The sequence below is a fragment of the Pseudophryne corroboree genome, chromosome 8, assembly GCF_028390025.1.
Source record: "Pseudophryne corroboree isolate aPseCor3 chromosome 8, aPseCor3.hap2, whole genome shotgun sequence".
NCBI lineage: Eukaryota > Metazoa > Chordata > Amphibia > Anura > Myobatrachidae > Pseudophryne > Pseudophryne corroboree.
Window position 1 is genome coordinate 228,363,291 of NC_086451.1, and position 25,836 is coordinate 228,389,126.

General features: G+C 44.4%; 1 protein-coding gene across 2 annotated transcripts in view; it reads left to right on the forward strand.

Annotated features, from left to right (window-relative positions):
• Nucleotides 1-13,847: 13,847 nt before the first annotated feature.
• The window catches only part of NALF2 (NALCN channel auxiliary factor 2), a 519,176-nt gene continuing 507,187 nt past the window's right edge, over nucleotides 13,848-25,836 (forward strand). The window contains exon 1 of one of the 2 annotated variants that reach the window (XM_063937089.1): nucleotides 13,848-15,121. In XM_063937089.1, coding sequence (XP_063793159.1) covers nucleotides 14,318-15,121 — 804 coding nt within the window. In that variant the 5' untranslated portion in view covers nucleotides 13,848-14,317. The remainder of the gene's footprint in view (nucleotides 15,122-25,836) is intronic. The other variant, XR_010183045.1, reaches the window with a different exon arrangement.

Below are 25,836 nucleotides of genomic sequence, written 5' to 3' on the forward strand. Positions count from 1 at the left end.
TACAGGGTGGTAACTGTATGAAGTCGATTTGTATTACCTCAAAAGGTCCGTCTGTAGGTGGGATATGGGATGGCTCTGTTGGTATTGCCTTACCAATATTCTTCCTCAAGCAAGTAAAACATGTCATTGCTTTCTTACCTGCATGAGAAGAGAACCCTGGTGCACTCCAGTAGGCTCTTACCAGTTTGCACATACCTTCTTTACCTAGATGAGTCAGACCGTGTGCCGCCTCTGCTAGGCTTGGGAGATATGCTCAGGGGGCCACTGGCTTACCGTGTCCATCTGTCCAAAGTCCTGAGGGCTCCTGACCATATCCCTTCGCCTTCCAGACTGCCTTTTCCTGTAGGGAACACAAATTTTGCATTTCAATTAACTGTTGTGTGTTAACCGTATTAAATGTCATCAGTGGTGTGATGTTCGTTTGTATGGTGGTGCTTGCTGCTGATTTTGCAGCTTCGTCTGCCCGGCTGTTACCAAGTGAGATTGGGTCTTGGTTGTGAGTGTATGCTTTACACTTGATAGCAGCCACTCTGTCTGGTTCCTGTATTGCTGTCAGAAGCCTTTTGATGTGTGCTGCATGCGCTACAGGTGTGCCAGCTGCCGTCATGTAATTTCTGAGGCCCCCAAAATCATGCACCACTCTAAAGGCATACCTAGAGTCCGTGTATATATTAGCTGACTTACACTTTGCCAACTCACATGCTCTGGTCAGTGCTACTAGCTCAGCGACTTGTGTTGAGTGCGGTGGGCCAAGGGGTTCAGCTTCTATGATACCTTCGTCATCTACAACCGCATATCCGGTGCACAGGTCTCCCGATTCCGTCTGTCTGTGGCAACTACCGTCAGTGTAGAAGGTAAAGTCTACTCCTTCCAGTGGATTGTCACTGATGTCAGGTCTCGCAGTGAAAGTTTGGTTCAGGTATTCCATACAATCATGCATATCAGTATCTGCACTAAATCCTCCTACACCATCGTTCTCATCCCTCACCCTTTGTACACGACAAGCACACTTGGCAAGTAAGTTGCAGGATTTAGTGAGCTGCATCTCTGAATGGTGATGTTTACAGGGGCCATCAGTGATAATTCCCACTTTGTAAACCGAGCAGATGAGACATGTATGGTTTGGGTGGAGTTCAGCAAGGCTGATACTGCATGAGGTGTATGAATGGTCAAGTCATGTCCTAACACTACATCCTCACTTTTATTTACCAGCAAAGCAATGGCTGCAACACTTTGCAAGCAAGTGGGGAGACACCATGCTACAGTGTCCAACTGTGCACTGTAGTAGGCTACCGGTCTGCTGGCATCACCATGTTTCTGTGTTAAGACTCCTGCCGCGCACCCAGCGCTTCCAGTACCGTACAATACAAAGGGCTTCTCATAATCTGGCATACCGAACGCAGGTGCTTGTGATAAACACTGTTTTAGTCTCTCAAATGCAAGTTCGGACTCATCTGTGTGAGAGACCCATTCCGGTTTGTTCGAAGAAACCATTTCTTGCAAAGATAGTGCCAGTATAGAGAACCCTGGAATCCAGTTCCGACAGTACCCACACCTTCTGAGGAAAGTGCGGATCTGTTGCTGAGTTTGCGGCAGAGTCATGTCGCGAATGGCCTGTATTCTATTAGCAGTCAGGTGCCTAAGTACTTGCGTCAAGCAGTGTCCCAAGTATTTAACCCTGGTCCGGCACAACTGCAACTTATCCTTTGAAACCTTGTGTCCTGTCTGGGAGAGATGAAACAGAAGTTGTTTAGTATCTGCCACGGACAACTCTAATGAGTCAGAGCACAACAACAAGTCATCAACATATTGTATTAGCACTGACCCACTCTCAGGTTGAAAAGAAGGTAAACAGTCATGTAAGGCCTGGGAGAAAATACTCGGGCTGTCAATGAAACCTTGGGGTAGGCAAGTCCAGGTGTACTGTACTCCCCTGTAAGTAAAGGCAAAGAGGTATTGGCTGTCAGGGTGAAGAGGGACAGAAAAGAAGGCAGAACAGAGATCAATGACAGTGAAGAATTTTGAGGTAGAGGGAATTTGCATGAGGATGACAGCTTGATTGGGCATTACGGGAATTGACTCTCAACTATTTTGTTTATCCCCCTTAGATCCTGCACTAGCCTGTAACTCAACCCCCACTCTTTTTAACAGGGAAGATGGGACTGTTTGCTGTGCTGGACATCCTGACTAGGACTGTAGCAGCCATTCTATGACGGGGTAAATTCCACTTCTGGTTTCAGAGGATACTGAGGGATTTTTGGAGCTATCCTGCCATCTTTTACTTGTACTGTGTTTTGTCCAACTTTGGTCCATAGGGAACCCGGTATTTGTGAGATAATTTCCTCTACCTGCGATGGACACGTGTCTATAACAGTAGAATGTAAGATTAGCTTTTGAGGGGTGTCTAATATACTGTATCTTGCACTTCTTGTGCATAGTTCTCAGGTCTATCTAAGAACACACCCTCAGGGGTACAATATATGACTGTTAGGAATGTTTGTGTTTGTTTTTGCCTTGCATTACCTCATTCCTGCCTCTAGGGGTCTCACCTGTTGCCTCAGGTCTGAATGGCAGTTGCACACTGCCTCTGCAGGGTAATTACCTGATTGTGTGCACCTGGAGCCCAACTCCTGGTGCTGCTATTTAACTCCAGCTCACAGGCATCTAGGTGCAGATCATTGTGGTTCCGTCTGGAGTGAGACTGGGCTCTCTCCAGTAACCTTGTCCAGATTCTGCCTTATATGCATCTTGGAGACTTCCCTGCAGTTTGCCAATTCATGTGCCTTGCTTCTGGACTTCTTACCCTGCCGGTTCAGCATCTACATTCCTGGACTATTATTTGCAGTTTGTTTCCATTCCTGCCTGATCACTTCGTTTTTTGGTATGTTATTTTTCCCCTGCTTGATTTAAACCCGGATATCTTCATGTTTATTTTGCATCTATGTTTAACCTGAAATATTCCATTTATCGTGTTTTGTTCCATGTAATCAAGGATCCAGTTTATATTTATTTTTACTATCACTTTTTCTACAATAAACTTTACTTAATTTTCACCTGGCTTCAGCTGACATCTTTCCAAGCACGCACACACAGAGAACTCTAGAAATCGTTACAGAATGATCTGCCAAAATTAACGTGTGCAGGAGTTTTGTTGTACAGCTGAATCTCATAAAATGGCTTCTCTTCAGAAAGGTTCCCTGCCTCTCAAGTTTTTGCCGTTTTTGAGTTCTGCATTGCTGGTGGATTTCAGAGAGAAACTGGAGGGTATTCAAATCCTGTCTTCAGAGATACTGTCTGCTCTGCCTGAAGGTTCAGTAAGATTACCTGCTCCCTTTAAGGAGACGCAGGAAAAAAGGGGAAAAGATCAGTCTGGTGATCTCAATTCTGGCTGCTGTTTTCCTAGCATAAGCAAAGGCAAGTTTTGGAGCTTTCCACGACCTAGCCTCTCTGAGGAAGAAAGGAGACATAGAAGGGATAAGAAGCTCTGTTTTTATTGCGGCAGGTCGGGACATTTTATTCAGTTATGTCCTGCTCGCAAACATAAAAAGAGCTTTCCTCATTCTGCCATAGTGCCAAATTCTGCTCAGTTATGCCACTGTGGTGCTCAAATTTCAAAAGGAGGGGTGTCCGGCCCAGCGACCCCAGGAGGGGTGTCCGGCCCAGCGACCCCAGGAGGGGTGTCCGGCCCAGCGACCCCAGGAGGGGTGTCCGGCCCTGCGACCCCAGGAGGGGTGTCCGGCCCTGCGACCCCAGGAGGGGTGTCCGGCCCTGCGACCCCAGGAGGGGTGTCCGGCCCTGCGACCCCAGGAGGGGTGTCCGGCCCTGCGACCCCAGGAGGGGTGTCGGTCCCTGCTGCCCTTGCCTTCGGGCATGAGGTCCCTGCTGCCCTTGCCTTCGGGCATGAGGTCCCTGCTGCCCTTGCCTTCGGGCATGAGGTCCCTGCTGCCCTTGCCTTTGGGCATGAGGTCCCTGCTGCCCTTGCCTTCGGGCATGAGGTCCCTGCTGCCCTTGCCTTCGGGCATGAGGTCCCTGCTGCCCTTGCCTTCGGGCATGAGGTCCCTGCTGCCCTTGCCTCACGGCATGAGGTCCCTGCTGCCCTTGCCTCACGGCATGAGGTCCCTGCTGCCCTTGCCTCACGGCATGAGGTCCCTGCTGCCCTTGCCTCACGGCATGAGGTCCCCGTTGCCCTTGCCTCACGGCATGAGGTCCCCGTTGCCCTTGCCTCACGGCATGAGGTCCCCGTTGCCCTTGCCTCACGGCATGAGGTCCCCGTTGCCCTTGCCTCACGGCATGAGGTCCCCGTTGCCCTTGCCTCACGGCATGAGGTCCCCGTTGCCCTTGCCTCACGGCATGAGGTCCCCGTTGCCCTTGCCTCACGGCATGAGGTCCCCGTTGCCCTTGCCTCACGGCTTGAGGTCCCCGTTGCCCTTGCCTCACGGCTTGAGGTCCCCGTTGCCCTTGCCTCACGGCATGAGGTCCCCGTTGCCCTTGCCTCACGGCATGAGGTCCCCGTTGCCCTTGCCTCACGGCATGAGGTCCGAGAGGTGCCCGCTTCGCCAGAGGTCCGAGAGGTGCCCGCTTCGCCAGAGGTCCGAGAGGTGCCCGCTTCGCCAGAGGTCCGAGAGGTGCCCGCTTCGCCAGAGGTCCGAGAGGTGCCCGCCTTGCCAGAGGTCCGAGAGGTGCCCGCCTTGCCAGAGGTCCGAGAGGTGCCCGCCTTGCCAGAGGTCCGAGAGATGCCCGCCTTGCCAGAGGTCCGAGAGGTGCCAGAGGTCCGAGAGGTGCCCGCCTTGCCAGAGGTCCACGCCTTGCCAGAGGTCCGAGAGGTGCCCGCCTTGCCAGAGGTGCCCGCCTTGCCAGAGGTCCGAGAGGTGCCCGCCTTGCCAGAGGTCCGAGAGGTGCCCGCCTTGCCAGAGGTCCGAGAGGTGCCCGCCTTGCCAGAGGTCCGAGAGATGCCCGCCTTGCCAGAGGTCCGAGAGGTGCCAGAGGTCCGAGAGGTGCCCGCCTTGCCAGAGGTCCGAGAGGTGTCCACCTTGCCAGAGGTTCGGCCAAAGCCTGCCCAGCCCCAGGAGGGGGTTCTGCCTGCCCAGCCCCAGGAGGGGGTTCTGCCTGCCCAGCCCCAGGAGGGGGTTCTGCCTGCCCAGCCCCAGGAGGGGGTTCTGCCTGTCCAGCCCCAGGAGGGGGTTCCGCCTGTCCAGCCCCAGGAGGGGGTTCCGCCTGTCAAGCACCAGATAGAGGTGCCTGCCATGCCCGAAATCCAAGATTTGCCCGAGGTATCTGCCCAGCCGAGGCCATCTGAGACTTCTCTGTCTAAGGTGCAAGAAGAGTCCGTCTTGTCTGAGAGGCCACAGTTGTCTATCCTCCCTGATGTTAAATCTAATTTGGAAACCCAAGTCGTTGAGGAACTACCTTACTTTTACGGAAATATCTCTCACTGTTTAGCTCTCTTCAGATATTATCTGAGTTTTGATGACTTGTCCCCTATAGATATCATCGCTAACTTATGTATGAGATTCAGAGGGAGGGCCTTGAAGTGGGTAAATGGTCTGATAGATAAGGGAGATCCAGTGTTACAAGATTTGCCCGCTTTCCTCAAGGCTGTGACCGAAAGATTCAGTCCACCAACTGTCCTCACTCTCCTAGATGAGTCTACTAAGGTGTGCCCCTCTGAGAACCTGCCTTTGCAGTCTGGGGAGCACCCTCAGTTTTTCAGGTGTGGGCAGGTATCTCTAGGTGTTCACGCAGATTGCTCGGCAAGTTTAACATCTACAAGTTTACCATCCGCTCTTGATTCCATCCAGGAAAATAAGAGGTCAGTTCTACCGCTGGGTGGTGGCTTCGACTCTGAGAGTGAGCTTCTGGATGATCCGAGACTCGTTATTGATGGACCTGTATTGCCTAATAGTGTCTTTGTGACACCTTCAAATAGGGTTAGGCAACCCATAAAGAAAAAAGGAAAAAAGAAGAGAAGGTGAACTTTGAGGCGTCTGGAATCCGCCTGTTTAAGGGGGGGATAATGTTAGGAATGTTTGTGTTTGTTTTTGCCTTGCATTACCTCATTCCTGCCTCTAGGGGTCTCACCTGTTGCCTCAGGTCTGAATGGCAGTTGCACACTGCCTCTGCAGGGTAATTACCTGATTGTGTGCACCTGGAGCCCAACTCCTGGTGCTGCTATTTAACTCCAGCTCACAGGCATCTAGGTGCAGATCATTGTGGTTCCATCTGGAGTGAGACTGGGCTCTCTCCAGTAACCTTGTCCAGATTCTGCCTTATATGCATCTTGGAGACTTCCCTGCAGTTTGCCAATTCATGTGCCTTGCTTCTGGACTTCTTACCCTGCCGGTTCAGCATCTACATTCCAGGACTATTATTTGCAGTTTGTTTCCATTCCTGCCTGATCACTTCGTTTTTTGGTATGTTATTTTTCCCCTGCTTGATTTAAACCCGGATATCTTCATGTTTATTTTGCATCTATGTTTAACCTGAAATATTCCATTTATCGTGTTTTGTTCCATGTAATCAAGGATCCAGTTTATATTTATTTTTACTATCACTTTTTCTACAATAAACTTTACTTAATTTTCACCTGGCTTCAGCTGACATCTTTCAAAGCACGCACACACAGAGAACTCTAGAAATCGTTACAATGACACATCGCATTTTACACAACAAATCTCTGCCGAGTAGATGAGTCGGAGTCGATGCAGCCAGCATAAAGGAATGTTTAGTCTGCAAGGGCCCTATCAAAATCTCTGCAGGTCTACTCAAAGGGTATTGTAGCACCGTTCCTGTTACTCCCATTGCCAAAATCGTTTTACCCATGGTTTTTACACCTGTGGTGGAATTCAACACTGATATGGCCGCCCCTGTATCTACAAGAAAAGGTAGTGGTACACCAGCTACATCAACCATGACCACAGGTTCACTACCAAGGCTAGCAATCAATTTCACTGGCTGTAGACTATAGGTGTGGCCCAACCTCTATTGTGTAGTGGGACCCTCCCGCAGCGCATTGGCAGCTACGATATGTGAGGGGGATAACTGTGAGTTTTCGGAGGCCTGCCAGTCCCTCCTGGGTGGGTACCTCCTCGTTTCCCCTCTATGAGGCTCGTAATCCCATCTATGTGGTCCCTGGTCCCAACTATGTGTATTGTAGCGTGGTTCATATTCAGGACTAGGGGGTCTATATACGCTATGTGTCCCGCTACTTCTACAGTCTCTGGCAAAGTGCCCTTCTTTCCTGCAAAGAAAACATGTGATTGACCGTGACCTACTATCAGGGATCTAGGGTTTAGGCTGATGGGGCTTTCCTGTAAGAGCCTGTACACTTACCGTCATCAACTTATCCCCTTGCGACTCCCTGTGTTTACTGATGTTACGATCATGCTCGATAGCGGACTCTCTCAGCGCAGCCACCGAGATACCTCTCCAATTTGGCAGAGAGGTTTGCACCCTCGTCCTCAGTGCGTCCTTTAATCCATCCATTAACACAGAGACAGCTACCTCCCAGTGGTTTGCATTCACCTTAATATCCTCTATCCCAGTGTATCTAGCCATTTCCTGCAGTGATCTATGGAAATACTCGGATGCCATTTCACCTTCCTTTTGTTTTATGGAGAACATTTTATTCCATTTAACAACAGTAGGGAAATACAATCCTAATTGTATGTTAATTTGCCTTACATTCTCCTGGTTGTACACATCAGTGAGAGGCATTTCTACATCTAATTTACAATCAGTAATGAATTTTGGGATGTCAATATTTGAGGGTAGACTTGCTCTGAGCACTGTCCGACAATCCTTGTTCGTGGGCTCATGGGCGTTACCCAATTCTTTAATGAATTTCTGGCATCCGACTAGATCTTTTCTGGGATCAGGGAATTCTGACATAATTGACCTCAACTCTGCTCGGGACCAAGGACAATGCATTGCAATGTTGGTGATGGGAGTTACTCCCTGACTATCAGTTCTCCCATTGGGAACTGAAATCACCCTGACTGGATTTTGCTGTGTGAGCCAGTTCCCTTTGCACCTCCCCCTCTTGCTGCCACAGGTTTAAACAGTCGGTATGTATGATCCTCTGTTTTTCTAGATTTGATCAGACATATTCTAATCCTTATGTTCTGTAATACCTCTGATTCAAAGCTACCCACCCTAGGGAATGATGCCCTATCTTCAGCAGTCATACACATCCATTCTTTGCAAAAAGCCTCCGTGTGTGGACCATATTTCTCACACATAATATACCTTGCTGACCCCCTGGGCCGCGGCTCTCCAGCCTGAACCCTGGTTACCAAACGCCCCTCGCTTGTGCAATTGGATCCCATCGTGGAATTTTTGCCTGTAAACGCAATCCCCAACTGCACAAATCGAGAAGACTGTGAAAGTCAACCTAGCGCCTTCACTCGCTCCTTCTCTGCTGACGTACCACGACTCATTCCAATAGTGACCACTGCGTACCCAGTGAGGACCCTATCAGCAACTGGTTTCTATTTACTGGAATTTGTGTAGGGAGAGAAACAGATTATCGATTCCCCCTTTCCTGTAAAGTCTCACCAGGGACAATTTCTTCCTGAGACGAGACAGTGAAAAAACTTCCTTCTACTATACACAAATCACGCTTGCGTATGCTTTACACGACGCATATGATAACAAGATTTATGCAAAAGCATGCAAATTGTTATCACGTTGCGCCACGTATCGCATGCACAAACGCGCGGTCCAATTGCACAGCGTATAGATACTTGTTATCTATCCGCCCTGCGATCAGTGGAGTCGAATTCACAAGCTGCGCTACTCAGCCGGAGCGTAACAAAAAACCTTAACTTCAATTCACAATTCTAAACTGCACAATGCACAATTCTTTATCACGCTCCTCTGCAAATCTCCTCATGACTTGCGTATTTCTCTATGTATTAATGTAGGTCAGCCGCCCTACGCCACCAAGCCTCTGCTTACTTGGTGTCACCACGGGATCCCAACTTCCGGGGTTCAATACGTTCACTCCTACTTTCAACTCACACAAATACACAGTGTTTTTCTGTAAAGAAAAATATCACTCCTTTGATTGCCTACTTTACCCACAGTTTAAACAAAATATCACAGTAATCTGCTTTTGAAATCGGATAGTTATGTGCTATAGTATCAAAGTATACTATCCCGCCTTTAATTGAACAACTATTGTGTGGTTATACTTTGCGGCCGCAATCCTATGCAACCTTGCGTAAACACGCGACCGTGCGTGCCTCTACGCCACGTGTGCGACCCTGTGCCACGTGCACGCTTCTGTACTTTGTCCGTACCACGTGTACAAACGTGCGTCCGCAATTTAATAAACCACACTACTTCGATAAATGTGAGCAATACAAAATACTATTGCTCACTAACACAACCCACACTTGTTCTGTATAAACCTTAATGACTAGGCAGAACTGCGTTTTGTGTTTTTATAATTACTCCCTTAAAACACTATTTCAAATATATATATATAGCAAACAAATGTATCCGATTTCACACAGATCTTAAATGACTGTTAACCTATGGCAGCAGTATGTGAGAGGGTATGCAAAGTATCGGTATGCTTTGTGTACGCTTTTCGCACCAAAAATTCCACTCAGATAATAAACTGCTTTTTTCCTGTGTCCGAGTTTCACACCAGCACCTCTTAAGACTGCAGTACATACGTGATCTAACAACACAAAAGAGGGTTTTAAAACATCCAAGCAACCAGAAAAAGGTTTTACTTAAAGATGTGTCTCCACCCTTTGTTGATAGATCAAAGTCTGTTTTTGTGGCCTGCAAGCTTGTGAGTATGTGATGAACCAGACTGAGCCCCTAATTGTTAAAGCTGATTAACTTACAGGACGAAAAAGCAATACCTTATTTCAATAAAGTTCGAGCCACTGCGGCCGCTGAATATAATCCTTAACCTCAGTACTGTTTATAACACCTTGCGTACACAAGCCCGTACCGTGTACGCACTCTGCGTACTCACGCCGAATGGGCATAATAAGTACACACTTTGCATACACAGGCCTACATGCTGTTAGCACAATGCAGCAACACGTGTGGCTGAGATACACTTTAAACCTTTAGCAGGAAAGGGACACGACACCAATTGTATTTAAAATGTTGGGATCCAACCCACCAACATATATTTACTAAAAGGGGGTTACAACAATAATACAATCACAATAAGAGAAGAGGCTACAATCAATGATACATACATTTGTTTCGCCAGCGCCACCCGGTCCTGGCCCTCAGTCAATCAAGATAGATAGCTAGAGAATGTGTCTGACCGGCCAGGCAGCTTGGCTTTTATACATTTGTCCAAAACATGATACAATGGAAAATGTAATCTCTTCACTTATAGGTCACAGGGATTGTCATTTACAGTACAGGAGGGGTCATAGGTCAGTTTGAATGGGTGGGCGATGCCTGGTCCAGGTGCACTTGCAGTTGGTCTCCACTGGGTTCCCCACCGAATATCAGGAGTATAGTAAATACAGTTAATATTAATATTCTGTTCCTGCGCATATCTATGCGCATGTGCGTGCTATCTTCGGCAAACTGCTACCGGAATATTGCTCTTAAAATACCTTACAGCTGGATACCAAACACCACCTCCTAACCTAATACTGTCCCCTCATATCCTGTAAAGGTGAATCCCTTTGTTGTTATACCTTTTAAGCAAGTATAACTCGCTGGTGTGGTGCATGTGGGTTATGTGTAAATTGTGCACTATGAGGATTGAATATGAGATATGTCTTTGTGGCTTTTCCATGCAAATGCGTATGCTACCGTATTTACTCATACTACGCGCTAATACGCAGGACCGCATGAGCGACCATATGCAACTTGCATGGAGGCCATCTGTGTGGTGTTTGTACGTGATGTGTGTACTATAATATTTTCGACTTCAACACTAGTAATGAAGTCAGATAGTATACAGTACTTTCAGCAAAAGGGACTCTGTTGAGAACAACATTCGCCTGGCTCTCCCTTGTAGACTAGCCATCCAAATGGGCTCTGCTTGATATACTGTAAGAGTCACTAGTGTTCAATTATTGGCAACTACAGTAGTTGCCATGTTAACCTCTGAATATTCTGTCAGAATGGATGTTGCTGTGTATTTTGGTCACCCAAGTAAGATTTTCATAAACATTTTGTTTCACATTAATGAGCATAACACATCTCAATAAGAAATTATCATCATACGGTACCTATGCTTGATATCTGACATTTTAAAATTACATCTGGTTGTATCAGTTCCAGAAATGTTTTTCATTTAAAAGGTTGAAACTTGAGATTAATGTGTTATATACTTACTTTATCCAATGATAATATTACCCCTACTCTATGTATAGCCACAATGTATTCTTCATAAACTGCCTATATTAATCCAATCGCACCAAGCTGTTCCTTGAAATGGTATTCAGATTATAGCATCGCAGAAACGGCTTTCGCCAGTGTGAGAAGCAGTTTAGACAGGAGCACCCCTGCAGTACTAAGAATATAGCTAATCAGGAAACTAAAAGTCTATAAAAAGAAAAGTCTGCCTGACTTTCATGCTAATACAGTCTCCAGGTCTTTGCATCTCACATTACCGGTATAATCAAAGACAACCTTGCATGTTTTACAGAGCTGTCAGTTCTCGTAAATGTTCTTTAAATATCAAAAACTCAGGAGACTTCCAACTCTGTATCTGTCTTTACTATCCGCGCTTATTCCGCCACAGCTCAGCCGGACCCTGGGGAAGGTGCAATACGCACCTAGAGACATGTGAAGGAGGAGGCTGTCGGATTCAGCACCTTTGCTCTTGGACAGTTCCATACTTGCGAACCTGTCATTGCAGCTGTGAGGAGGGGGCTTCAGCACCTCTGCTCCTGGACAGCTCCTTTTCTACTACTCTGAGTGAGGCTGTGAGGAGAGGGCTTCAGCACCTGTGGACCAGGACAGATCCTGCCACTGCGACTTTGCTGCTGGGAGAGGGGACAGGCGCAACGTTTGAGTAAAAGTTGATACTACAGCTATACATACACAATACTGCTGTGTGTAAGCTTTACCCAGGAGCCCAGGTCTCGCCCATCATATTGTTTGGGTGAATCGCAGTGGCGAGGAAATAAACATTTTGGATTACGAATAGAAATTCTGTTTAGATTGTCTATTACAGTATAATATGTTTGAACATATTTTGCCATATCTTGCTTCCACCATGTTAAAATGTAATGTGGGTTGCTTAAATAAACATTTGTGGTTGCATATTACAAGTGCAATGTTTACTATGTTGTTGTAAAAGGTGTTATACCAGTTTCTCCAAGTTTTATTAGTATACTGTATGGTTTGTCTAATAATGCAAACACAGAAAGAGAAAACACAGTTTATATATTAACAGTGTAATATGTGGTCCATAAATGACAGCAAGAGTTAATGAACACTAAGATAACGGATGTTAGGCTCATTTATCATCGAATAGTGTAAAAAAAAATTGTTTAGGAGACATATCTGCTTTCAAAAAGTATTTTCATAAACCAGTTATAACAGTCAAATTGATTGACGTATGAAGTGTCAGCAAATGCAGCTGACACAGCCAGACATCAGCCAATTCCCTGTAGGGCAGATAATGCTGATGATCAAAATTCTTAACCATGCGACATGTCACCACTTCACCAATCCATACACCCTATTTTAGGATGGGCTATTGGATGGGTAACAGAGGCAGGAATCAATATTAAAAAAAAATGTTGGGAGTAAGATGCCAGTGAAACAAAAAGTACTATCATAAACACCAATCAAACCTACAAGACATCGTTAAAATACAGGATATTGTGATCTCGTGTCCTTTTGCTGGGGTAGCACAATAATTCATACTTAATTAGATTTAAAAAAAAAAAACAACGAGAATTTCTATAGAAAATAATTATAGTAAAATCTTTCTATTCACATTATTGTTCAGGTTTTTTCTATTGTATTTCCCAAATGAATCACTGCTACTGACACTGTTCATGCACATACGATTCGCTATAAAGGTAAATATTATTTTGGTTCCGCTAATGAATCATATTATCGTCCATGATAAGTCACAGTTCTGAGAATACAGTTAAAATGTCATACAAATGATCGATTTCAAGCACTACGGACTAAAGGTCCGACTAAAGGTTAGACGTCAGGTCTGTTTTAAAGCTGACTCATCATCTATTATGAAATAAGGAGTTAGGGGATACGGCTGCTAGAACACAAGAAGCTGAATGGAACAGGAGATGAATGAAAAGCTGCATATAGTGAATGGAATGAGAGGAGGGAAAGGGAAGGGGTGGAGAATTGCTGATAAGGTGGTGGGTGGGGGGACGGCTTTTATAATAAAAAAAAAACCCAGTTGCATAAGGCTGGGGAGGCTGTGCGCGCTCATGTATACACGGGAGCGCGCCTGCGTGTGCCCGCGCAACCACTCTGATCAATTTCTCAAGGTGTTCTCTACACGGCTGAAGATGGCGATAGATTAAATAGGAATAAGAGGAAGCCCAGCTGGCTGAGCTCGGCCTGGAAGCACGGGGAGGAAGAGAAGGCATGGGAATATTCAGCCCTAGCAGCAGCAGGATGTCCAGGGAGCAGAAGAACAGTGCCCATCAGAAGAGGAAGAGAAAACAATAAGGAGGGCACAGCCACCTTCCAGTGAGCGGAGCAGGGTACATTAAGAAGCCCAGGATCAGCAGACAGGATGGGCAGCAGGTTCTGAGTCTGCGGGTGCTCTAGCCGGAGCAGCAATCACAGGGGGATGCTCTTACCTGGCTCTGCTTTGGGTTCATAGGGGGGAGGGTGGGGGGGATCTGCATGGGTTGTCCCCTGCATCCCCTGTGGACTTCTTCTTGATGTACTTTGCCCTAGGGGTGAATATTAACAGCGGGTGGGGGGCTGTTTTTTTCTTGATTGACTTTCCCAATATTCCCTTCAATGACCGGTTACTGAGTGACCCGGGCAGGGGCGGGTAGGGGAGGGGAGCTCCCAACCCTCCATCCACCATCCTTTATCCCTCCATCTCTCCATTCACCTATCATCCCTCCATCATATCATTCATTCATCCCCATCCATACCCTACCACCACCACCACCACCACCATTTAGCCTTCCATTATCTGACCCTCCATCTTCTTGTCCACCCATCCCCCTCCCCAACCTTGGTGATGATGCCCCTCTCCGCAGGCCCCCTCACTAGAGGCAGGTGACATTGTGCTGGTGGTAGGGAACCCACCACAAAACATAGGGGGTGGGGAAAGACTAAAGCACCCGGCCGCCGTTCCCTGCATTCTCCCACCCCCTAAAATATGATCAGGGGGGCTTGGATGTATCCAAGGGAAGATGAGGCCGTCTTAAAGATCTGCTGGGAACCCCGACACAGCGACAAACCGTGCGCCGACTCCGAGAGGGCTCAGAGATGGCGAATGTCCCTAGCCTCTCTCTTATTCTTCACCGTCCTGCTGTCTAATCACCTCTGGCTGGTCTCTGCTGGGGCCAAGGCGAGGGGCAACTTCTCTTATAGCCACCAGCCAGCCCGGGGGGAGCAGGCCAACTCCAGCTTGTTGTCCCGCCAGAGCTTCCCTGGGGAGGGGAGGGGGTGCTGGGACAACTTCCTAAGCAATTCGACCAAATCTGCTGCTCACCCTCCGCATTGCACTGGTGCCAGGTCCTCTCACCTGGATACTGCCTGCACCAAATTGCATCTGCAAAGACACCGGGGACCTTTTCCCCCTTCCTCACCCCAACCCTCCTCCTCCAGATCCTACGCCCCTTCCTCTACTTCCTACAACCAAAAGAGGAACTTTTTGAAGGCTTATTTTAACAATTTCACCTTGTCTTTTTGTGATACTTACTCCATACTGGACCTGCTGCTGGGCATGTCTAACCCCGACAGCCTGAACTGCAGCCTGGAGAACCTGATGGAGGACATGGTGGGGACAGCTGCAGCCTCCTCAGCCCTCAGTGACGACGAAGTGTGCAGCAATTGTATCCAAGCTTACCAGAGACTGGATCAACACGCTCAGGAAAAATACGAGGAGTTTGACTTTGTGTTGGAGAAATACCTTCAATCTGGGGAGTACTCTGTGAGATCATGCGTGGGAGACTGCAAGGTAAGGTGGACCTGCTTCAGCGCTGGCAAATACATTGTAAAGTCCAGCAAAACCTTGGTGTCATTATTAGGTTGAAGTCAGATTTTTGGTCAGCATTGAGCAGATACATACATGGACATACTGTAACGTGCTAAATTTCAAATGGTAAGTGAAATCTTGCACATACTGTAGCATCAAAGAGTCAATGAATGTAACATCTTTCATAAGTGTGTGTGTGTGTGTGTGTGTGTGTGTGTGTGTGTGTGTGTGTGTGTATCAATAACAGGAGAGAAGATAACAGGCCAATGTTTCCTTTAGCAGCAGAATGGGTTCTCTAAACCCATTGGATCTGCTGCATTGCATTTTGTTTTTACTTCTATTATCATTTGTTGACCAGTCAATGTAATTCTGAACAAATAATGCTTATTTTGTTAAAATTCTGACTTGGCAAGCATTTTATATTGAAATATATGTATATATCTACTGTAAATACAGCTGTTTGTGCTGTTTGTGATCAGGACTGTCCCAGGGTGGTACTGCTTACAGCATAATATACAATGGGGCAGATGGAGATACAGCTCCAGGCTAGAACCTAAAACTAGGCCCTTCCTCGTAGCAGTATGATATGACCTGCACATTTTCTAATTTTATCTATTTAGGGCAACAGTGAAGCTTGTAGTGTGGTGGGTATACACACCCATGGGGCCTTGGCCACTCATACACAGCACTGGTCACAGCTCTTCCCCTTCTCAGTATAGGCCCTTGAACATTTTCACTCCCAGAATTATGTGACCCTTATGTGGCCCTGATTGTAAGGATTGTATTTCAGTGACAACTTTACTGCCAATGGATACTTTGTCAATGGTTGGCTGAGGTTAATAGAGTTTTCACTTAGCATCAGCTGGAGGGACAGTGTTACTTATTTTTGCAGTAGAGAAACAAACAGCATTTCTTTGCACATATCATCCTGAGAGAAGGCAGCTACTTTTAAAAATGTTATTATTATCCAAAATGTTAAATGACATAATTTTCAGTATGCATTTTTTTTTTTTTTTTTTTTTTTTGTTACTTTGGTGAAGAAACCGATGCTTGGTCACCTCAGTAATTGGTAATCTGTATCTTAGGCTCTTCGACTGGTACAAGTACCCCCAGGCATACCTCAGATAGATTAAATGGGCTCTCTAGTCTGTTAAGTATAGCTTAAACTAATATTATATTTAATGAAGAATAACACATTTATAAAAAGAATAAAAAGGGCAGATTTTAAGAAATTGTAATTCACAAATTGTGGCTTGTTATATATTTACTATTATTAAAGAAAAATTTGCTAAAATGTACACATTAAGGCAGTGACGGTAGACAAGCGGCCTTAGGGTCGTATGTTTCCATGCAATCCTTCACTTATCGCCCCTAGCTCCTTCCTGCCTTGTTGTCATATTTCCTTTAGTTTTTAACAATTGTTTACATTGCTGATATGTTATTACAGATATGTTTCTCTTTCTTGATTACATTTATTGATTAACTTAGTAATGAGGTTGAGAGTAATGCATGGCCATTTTTTAAAGTCGCATGCTGCATCTGAAGTGTACCAGTTTGCCTATCTGGTACTTTGCATCAGCTAACACCATTTAGTGTATTCTTGGTAAATGTCGAAATTTGTATAGTGCTATATATTTGTATAGTACTTCCAAATTTGGTCACTATACAACAGAAACCTCTTATATACTTAACCTTTTCAAATTAGAGTTAAGTTTTACTCTATAAGAGGTTTTTGTTGTATACTGACAAAACTGTTATTTTCTCTTCTCTTACAATCACTCCAAAGTTTGAGGTAGCACCATTAAATTAAAGAACTTTGGAACTTTATTCCAGGAATATAATTATTTGAGGAGGATGATCATTAGCAACATATTTATTATTTATTACCAGTTGTTTATATAAGCGCACACATATACTGCAGTGCCTTACAGAGAATATTTAACCATTCACATCAGTGAACGACATATGACTTTCCCTTTGGTGCAGTAAAATTCCTGTAGTAGTAGTAGGAGGAGGAGGAGGAGGAGGAGGAGGAGTACCAGGGGGTTTTAAGAGAGGAAATGTCCCGCGTGTAGCCTCCATTGCGGGCCCCCTACTCTCTGGCAGTGAGTAGACACTGGCATTATGCTAGAACGTACTGCGCATGCGCAGGTCTTCATGAACATAGTGTCCGCTCGGAAATGGCTGCAGTGGCCATTTTCCAAGTGGTTTGTGCATGTAGTGTAGGGACGTCGTTATGGGACTCTGGAGGGTTAAGTATAACATATGGGTGTGCGGTGTGGGCCCCCTCTGACCCAGGGACCGTTGTGCACCACACACCTTGGACCCATTATAGAAACACCTATGAGTAGTACTAATTATACTTGGTTTCTGTATCAGTTCTGGTTACTTACCTTTGCTATAGCATGACACACATATGAACCGGTCATCATTGCTAATACTTACAGTTAATACACTATTGCAGCATTCCAGAAGAAGCCAATAATATATCATAGTTAGGCAGGAGTTCTGTATCAATTAACTTTTATCCTTTAACGATTGTCCAACAACTGAGTATGTACAGAGTTTGTAAGTTGTACAATTGAAAAAAACTTTTAGGGGACATATGATGAGGATATATCTTTTATTTACACCTGGTTTGTACTGTAGTATAGTGTAAGTGATTATTCTTAGTCATCAGCTGTATGTTGATAACACATGGGCAGATGTAGTTAGGAAGTTGGTTCAGCCCCATAAACAATCATTCTGTATAAGCAAAATCAAACCCAATTAGATTTAAACAGTCAGAAATCATCAGGTGACCTAGAAGTGGAGGGGTGCACCTTACTAATGTGATCCCGTCATTCATCTAGTAGACCAAGGTACAGTATGTGAAATGGCCTGTGGGACCTTCAACATCTGTGGCCAAATTGCTTAGAGATCCAGGACCTGAGTCAGAGTCACATGATTTGCCGACATTCACATAATTGGGCAATGTTTTTTCTTCTCTGTATGGGTCTGAGTCGCACTGCATGTGCACCTTGCTTTTCTTCATACAGAGTTCAGACAAAATTTAGATGCAAAGTAGCAGAGATGTGAGGGGCTTTCCTGGACAGTGACTGGCAGGTAAAGGGAGGGGGATAAAAAGATGTGCAGAAATGTTGCATCTTACAGGAGTGTCGCAAGCATGTCTAAGTACAAAGATGCTGAACAGCTCACATAGCAGGCTATACTGTACCTGCAATAGGGCTGGTGCAGGTTTTGATGGAGCATCTAAAGATTCACCAGATTCACCAGATGGTAATGCAGCATTTATAGATGCTGCTAGTGGGCATCTCAAGCTTTTCACATTCAGATATACACCAGGGAAAGACTTTGGAGTGACATATCCTGAAGTCGCAGATGTGGCTGCGGCAAAAGATTCAAGGATGTCTGTGACTCTGTCCAACAGTGATTTAGGCCCCAGTGTTCTAGGTATTGGGTCAGGTGGGGATTATAGCCATAGGTGTGTGAAGTCTTCAGGTAAATGGTGTGCAATAACTTTTGAAGCATACTCTGGTGCTCTTTGATGACCAGCTGTGCTGACTCAACTGCTCTGCTTCTCAATCACTGCCGAAACTGCACTTCCTGGGGACTGGCTGGTGACATGACTTTGCTGGATCGGAGCACCTGCCATCATCTTTGCTGCACAGCTTTGCCCTCAGGTACACTGTGACTGCCAGCTGGGATTGTTGGCTGCATTAAGGGGTGTGCAGACACACACCCTGCACACACAGGGCCGGATTCAAATGTCCCCCCCCGGCCACGATGATGCCCGCTGGCTGCTATTCTAATGTTGATGCCGACGGGTGCAACAAGTTTATTTAGCTCGCTACCCCCGGGGGGGCCCAACTGGGTCTTTTCATGCTCTCGCCCACCAATTACTTTAGTCGAGGTTAGGTGCATTGCGTGCCTAAACCCGAGTGTAATGGGAGCAATCAGCACAATAACGGAGGGCATTTGAATATCGCCCATTGATCTCTCGTCACTTTAGATGGGAGATCGGGGGTGCGATAACATTTGAATACCCCCTACAGTGTGCATGACTATAATTACAGCATGTATCAGTAATAAGCTTTATGCTGGGTACACAATGGTCGATAAATCATTTGTCATATATTGGTATACAGTATATTGCGACCAGGTTGGCGGGTGTGTACTTCCGATATGCCTGTGAACGACATTTTTGATTGGCCCTGCAGCACAGTCAATGCCAATATTTCTATAAGATATATTGAGCACCTGCATGGGTGTATGGGCGACCCGCCGGTCGCTAGTACAGGGGCTGCAGAGACCACCAAAACTAACATCACAGCTGAGCGGGCAACTTAAAATGCCTGCCCAGTTTTGATGTCTGGCCCAACATATTGGTAAGTGTACATAGCTTACCTAACCAGCTGCTCTGTAGGTATGATGGTGAGTCGGCAGACAAGTCAGCCAGATGTGTACCCAGCCTTAGAAAGCATTACAGCAGTAAGTTTTATTATACTATTGTAGGGAAAGTATGCAGAAAATAACGCTTCGTCCATAAATACAGTAGATTTGTTTCCTAAATAAATCCTAAAATGTCCCAAACCTTAGCATATAGGTTTGTGTATTATATTAGAAGGTCGCTTTTATAACGTTATTTATATTTCAGGTTCAGTAATCCTTTAAGATATGAATACTGCACCCTGGCACAGCAAGGGTAAAAGCACATTGTATGTGTGACCTTACATAACCTCCCTGACCATGTGATTGTGGTGGAAGTATTGCTGTTCATCATTGGCTCGGTGATTGGTCAATCTGTAAAATTTGGCAGAGGCATACGTGACAGGATTATCATTTAGTTTAGCCACACAGGTTGGGGGCCAAAGGTATGAGATCTGCCCCTTGAGCTGATCACCCAGATCACTTGTTCCTGTATTACAGTTTGTTAGTGTGTTTGGAAGATGACAGCATATACAGACTGACAGTGGTGAACTGTCACCTGTATTTTCCACTATGCCCAATAATTATGATCTAAACTTTGTATTAAGCCAACATATGCCTCAATATTGGACCTGTTACCTGATATTGGCTGTAATATCACAGGATGCGTGGGCACCTTATGTAGCTAGATGGTGTAAAAGAGTTTGGCATAGACACTCTTTGTACTGTAGTTTGCACACTGCATTGCATCTCCTGAACTAAACCCTGCCCCCATGCTACACTGCAGCGTTTCATCAAACCGAAACAACACATTTTCTGCTTGTAGTTTTCTGCCTTTTACGTATATCCTTCTCCAGAAACATTTCCAGCACTAAGGAACATTGCATTAGGTATCATGGTCTAGTACAGTATTACACTGCAGTAGATTGTATATCATAAAGTCATATTTTAGTTTTGAGAACATGTTGGAAACTGTTTTTACTATTCATCTCAATGTTAGAAAATCTTACTGAGCATTCATATACTCATTTGACAGGTTTATTAAGTGGGAGCATTTAAAAGGAGTACTATAATATAGTAATATACAGTATATAATCTGTAGTACATTGGTTAACATAATCTTGTGTGCAGATGCTGCAGTAGACAGACATATAGAACATGGGGTACCCAGTAGCACTCTGGGCTTTCTTGCAGACCATTACATTAACATAATTTATAAACTAAACACAGCTTCCTACAGACAAGATGTAAATCAGATTATTCATGTGGTTTCTATGACCTATCACAAAATGTAGATTTGACCAGAAATTTTTCATTCTGCATCTTGTGTGATAACAGGGTGCAGCCAGAGCGTGGAAAGTGCTGGCAAGTCCCGATGACTCTTTAATTAGTTGTTCTACCCCCAACTCAGCTAATAAAACTAGAATTTCCCCAATTGACATTTGCACAATCTGTGGTGCTTGTGCCAGTCAGACGTGGTATGTGATAAATGGCTGAGATTGGTTGACCTCTAGCCCCTCTTACCAGCCTCTTTCTGTAATGGACCACCCAGGCCGCTGCCTACTACAACAGAAACCATGGCAACTAAAACCGCCTGCCAGAAATTGCAGACGCAACTCCTGCATTGCAATCAGGAGAGCCTGCTATTTGTACCAGAGGGGAAGAAGAAGAAGAGAGGGGGAGGAGGGAGATAAGAAGAGAGACAGAAACGACAGATACACAAATGACTAGGAAAAAAGATATATGAGACACTGATTAGAATAAATACTGTAGTAACCAGATTATTTGTGTTCACAATGATGCATGTAATAGATGTGTACAGTAAGTATATTTTAAATAGAGGATTTTTTTTTATAAAAAAAGAGAGAGAGAGAAACAGTGTCAGACAGAGAGCAATAATACAAAGCTACAAAATCAAAGTGAAAAATCTAAGAATAGCTGGACAGGTAGAAATACACAGAATGCACCAGCATTGTTTCATTGTTTAGATGGAGATTTCAGGTCCCTGACTTCTGGCACCTAATGCTAACATGAGATCCTTACAGCAGCTAGGATTAAGCAGATGTTTTGTGTAAAAGGCATGGGGCAAAATGTGTAATTCCTGCTTTTATAACATGCCAGGTAGATTACATTGACAAGCTGCTACGCACAGTACAGAAATCCTTTGCTATGAGAATCTCTTACAGTCCAGGTTAGGTTTATGTACATGTGCTCATATGGATGTATTTTACCACATACAGTATACACACAAGGTGTGCTTACAGATTTCAAAGTCCAGTTGAGAATTTGTTTTCCATAAGTAAAACCATCAGATACACTATTTAGTTAAGGGCTTCACTGCAGTCTCATTTTTATCAATGGAGACTGCAGTCTGGTCCAAGGAGCTTAGCCTTGTCAGCTTATGCCATCTTCAGCTGCTGGAACCCTACAAAGGGATTTTCACCAGAGAGCATGCATGCTTCTCCCCAGCTGGTTACCACATTTTTACTCTGTCCATGCATGACCTTTAGGCTGCATGTACAGTTTCAGAGATCTGTCACAACACAGATGTTTTGTTAAAAAGCCCCAATAGAATAATTTGTTATCGTTGTGATAAGCAACAATAAGGAATGATACTTTTCAAGGCCCCATTACCACCATTGATAAATATGCCCCTTAAATCCCAGCAACATAACATTTGATATGACTCTTGATATTCATAAAGCAAATCCTAGTTTCAAACTATACTGTTTCATTAGCTAAAGAAGGTTACATTTACAGAAAAAGACTTTAACGGGCAATAATTAAGAGGGATTGAATAAAACTAGAGATGAGCGGGTTCGGTTTTACTCGGATTTACTCGGATTTACCCGAATCTCCTTATTGGCTATCGGACATCACATGTTTTGGTTAGCCAATAAGAAAAATCCAGAAAATAAGAAATGGCGATAATTCTGGCGTAAAGAACCGAGTAAATACGAACCCACTCATCTCTAAATAAAATATGATTCCTTCCATCTCAAGCAACAATCTATGGTCTTTATTATGTTGCAGTAACATACAATACAGTAGCTCTGTGTTTGGCAAGGCAGTGAGCAAGTACAAATATAATCATGCTTCCTAATATTTCAAATAGCCAGGGGTGATATCTACAGATGAATGTTAACAGATACACTTTTCCTTGAATTATTACAAATGCACACCTCTGTGGTCTTTTGAATACACATTTAGATAAAATAGACAAGATAGAGTGTGAATGTTTTTAAATTGAATTTAAAAGCTAGACATCCATTGTTTATCATTGTTTGCACAAGAAATGAATGGGTCTATTTATTAATATGCAAAACATTCCATCTCAAACAGTACAGTAGATATGCATTTTTTACTTAGGGATTGACGCAATCTATCAAGGTAAGGTCAACTCCAAGGAATGGGATGCTTATATAACAAGGTTCTGTTCTGTTATCCCTGTCCCAGGATGGTGATATCAGGAAAAGATGACCAGAATATGCTTTATTATTTGATTAAAGCAATGTTTCATGTGTCTTTCAGTTCAATTGCACATCCATGAGCCAGCTAGACCAGCCATACATCCAAAATCTGCAATTTTTTGAGCACTGACCGTTATAGCGATACATTTGCGTTCCATGTACGCATACTTTGTTTCATGCACAAAATTATTAATAATGATGTATAAAATTACCTTTAGGCTCTGTGTATACGGTGTAAATTAATTCTGTGTGTAGACTTGGGCGCCATCCCCAAGATATCTCATTATGGGCCTAATTATCAAATAATATTTGAGGAATATTCTGTGAAAACAGCCATTTTGGCGGGATTCCTGCAAGTATTAGGTATACCCAGAATGTACTATGGAGAGACCACAGCAGAATTGGGAGATATTGTATCTGATGAGGGCCTTCCGTTTCTGACAGAGGCTCCCATAGGTCTCTACAAGGCTGCAAAGATGTCAGGTTTACCAAGCTCCAGAATGCCAATCTCTAGTCGCCGTTATCCTGTAGGCTATGGGCTGCTAACTTCGTCTGCTGTATATATGGGCATATTTTGATTGATATAACGAGTTCTTGCATTGATAAAAACACTGCATTCTGGATATGACAAATCCCAATCCTAGGAATGTTCCTGGTAGCGATCTCTGTTTATATAAATATACGTCTATGGGTGACAATTATACATATAATAGTAAGCCATCACTTACTGCATAGGAGCCCAGACAATGGAATAATATATATATATATATATATATATATATATATATATATATGTTTTCAACTGTCTTTTAGCAATGTGAAATGTGCAATCAGAATGTAACATGTTAGGCATCTCCCTTTATTTACAAACACAGTCCCCACTTTTCATCATGATGTGCTTTTGCGGCACCAACAACAATGCAAACAATTGAACAACAAATAAGTTCACTAACAAAAAATACATGTAAAAATAAAGATGCTTTTGTGTGTGTGTGAATGGACGTCACTAAAATAAGGACTCAGAAAGCCGCAGCTGGAAAGTTAGCAAGTGTATCTTTATTTGAGTGCTACCTACTTCTTGATTTCTGTTACCTTGTCAGCCACACTGACTATTTGGGAAGGCATCATACACTGTACAATGGTACCCAGGTGCCTGGGCTGCTAGCCCACTTGTATCTTAGTGTGTTATATTATATACATAACACATGAAATCTTTTTGACACCTCTAGGGTAAAGAGTTTTATAGATATATGCAAAAATGTGAATACTAATATTAATATACTAGCAGTAATTATATGCCACTAGCTACAAATTAAATATGTCCGCAGTAATGCCCAGTTAGTACGCCAGTAATAATCAGAATATAACTTCAGCAGCTACCTAGGAATATATGCTAGCAGTAGTAATATTACACAGCCTGTAGTTGCCCAGTAATATCATACAGTGATGATAATTTTGATATCCCCATTTTGCCCTGTTATAGATCTAAAACAGGATACGGTTATTAGGTCAACAGTCATTAGGTCGACCACTATTGGTTGACATGCATTAGGTTGACATGGTCACTAGGTTGACATAGTCACTAGGTTGACATGTACTAGGTTGACATGGAAAAAGATCGACATGCGTTTTTTAATTATTATTTTTTTTAAACTTTTTCATACTTTAAGATCCATGTGGACTACAACTGGGAATAGTAATCTTGCTCGAAGCATGGAGAGTGAAGTGAGCCATTCGAGGGGACACAGTGCACTAATTGGGGTTCCCCGTCACTTTATGAAGAAAACAACACCAATTTTTTTTAAAAAAACTAATGTCGACCTTTTCCCATGTCGACCCTGTTCATGTCGACCAATAGTGGTCGACCTAATGACTGTCGACCTAAGTGTGGTCGACCTAATGACCCATACCCATCTAAAACTTAAATCTTCACATGGTACTAGACAAAACTGGTTTTCAGCCTGTCTGGGCCTCAGGAGAAGAGGAGAGTGGACACTCCACAATGTCCCATGGAAGGAGTTGCTGTTGCTGAGCTTGCACAGAAACTCCAGACTTTCATTCCTACATTTTACTATAGAGCAAATGAAAGTATACTGTAGTTCTGCTTCATGGGAGTGGGGTCTGGGATCTGAGTCCCTGAAAACCCCTCTTCAGTGAGTCCATAGGTGTTCATGCAATGGAAGTTTTCTTTTTGTTTAGGTGCTTTCAGGCTGGTAGCCATGGGAGGGGGGAGTTCCAGAAATCTGGAAACACCTCTGAGTGCTCCTATGCCTTACCACTTTGCGCCAGTATATTGTAATGGTCAATTGCAACGATAACAGATTTTCTGTCACTCCATCTTGACAGCAGTTGTCCTCATAGCTTGCATGTCTATGTCATACAAATATGTGTGTTGCATACACATTCAAGTTTGTGAACATAGTGCATCATGCAAGATTACAAAAAGACCACATTTTTCTATATTGTTATTGTCCTCCAATACAGTTTTTGACCGGACATATCTGCTAGGAGTGAGAGAGAAATGACATACAGATGTGTTCCCTCCTCATCGTGTGCTCACCCATCACGGGTACGATTATTGCGCCAGCGTGTGACTCATCTTTGGGAGCATGCAATCCTGTGGATCATTGTTGCATACACAGTGCCTGCGCACATTCACAGACATGCTAGTCAAAGCAGTTGAGTTGCAATTGCCATGGTTTGCGGTAAAGATGGGCAGGGACTCATCTATAGGGGGCTCATCTGGCAGTCGGGATCCCAGCACTTGAAATACAGACGCCAGGGTTACGACACCACTCA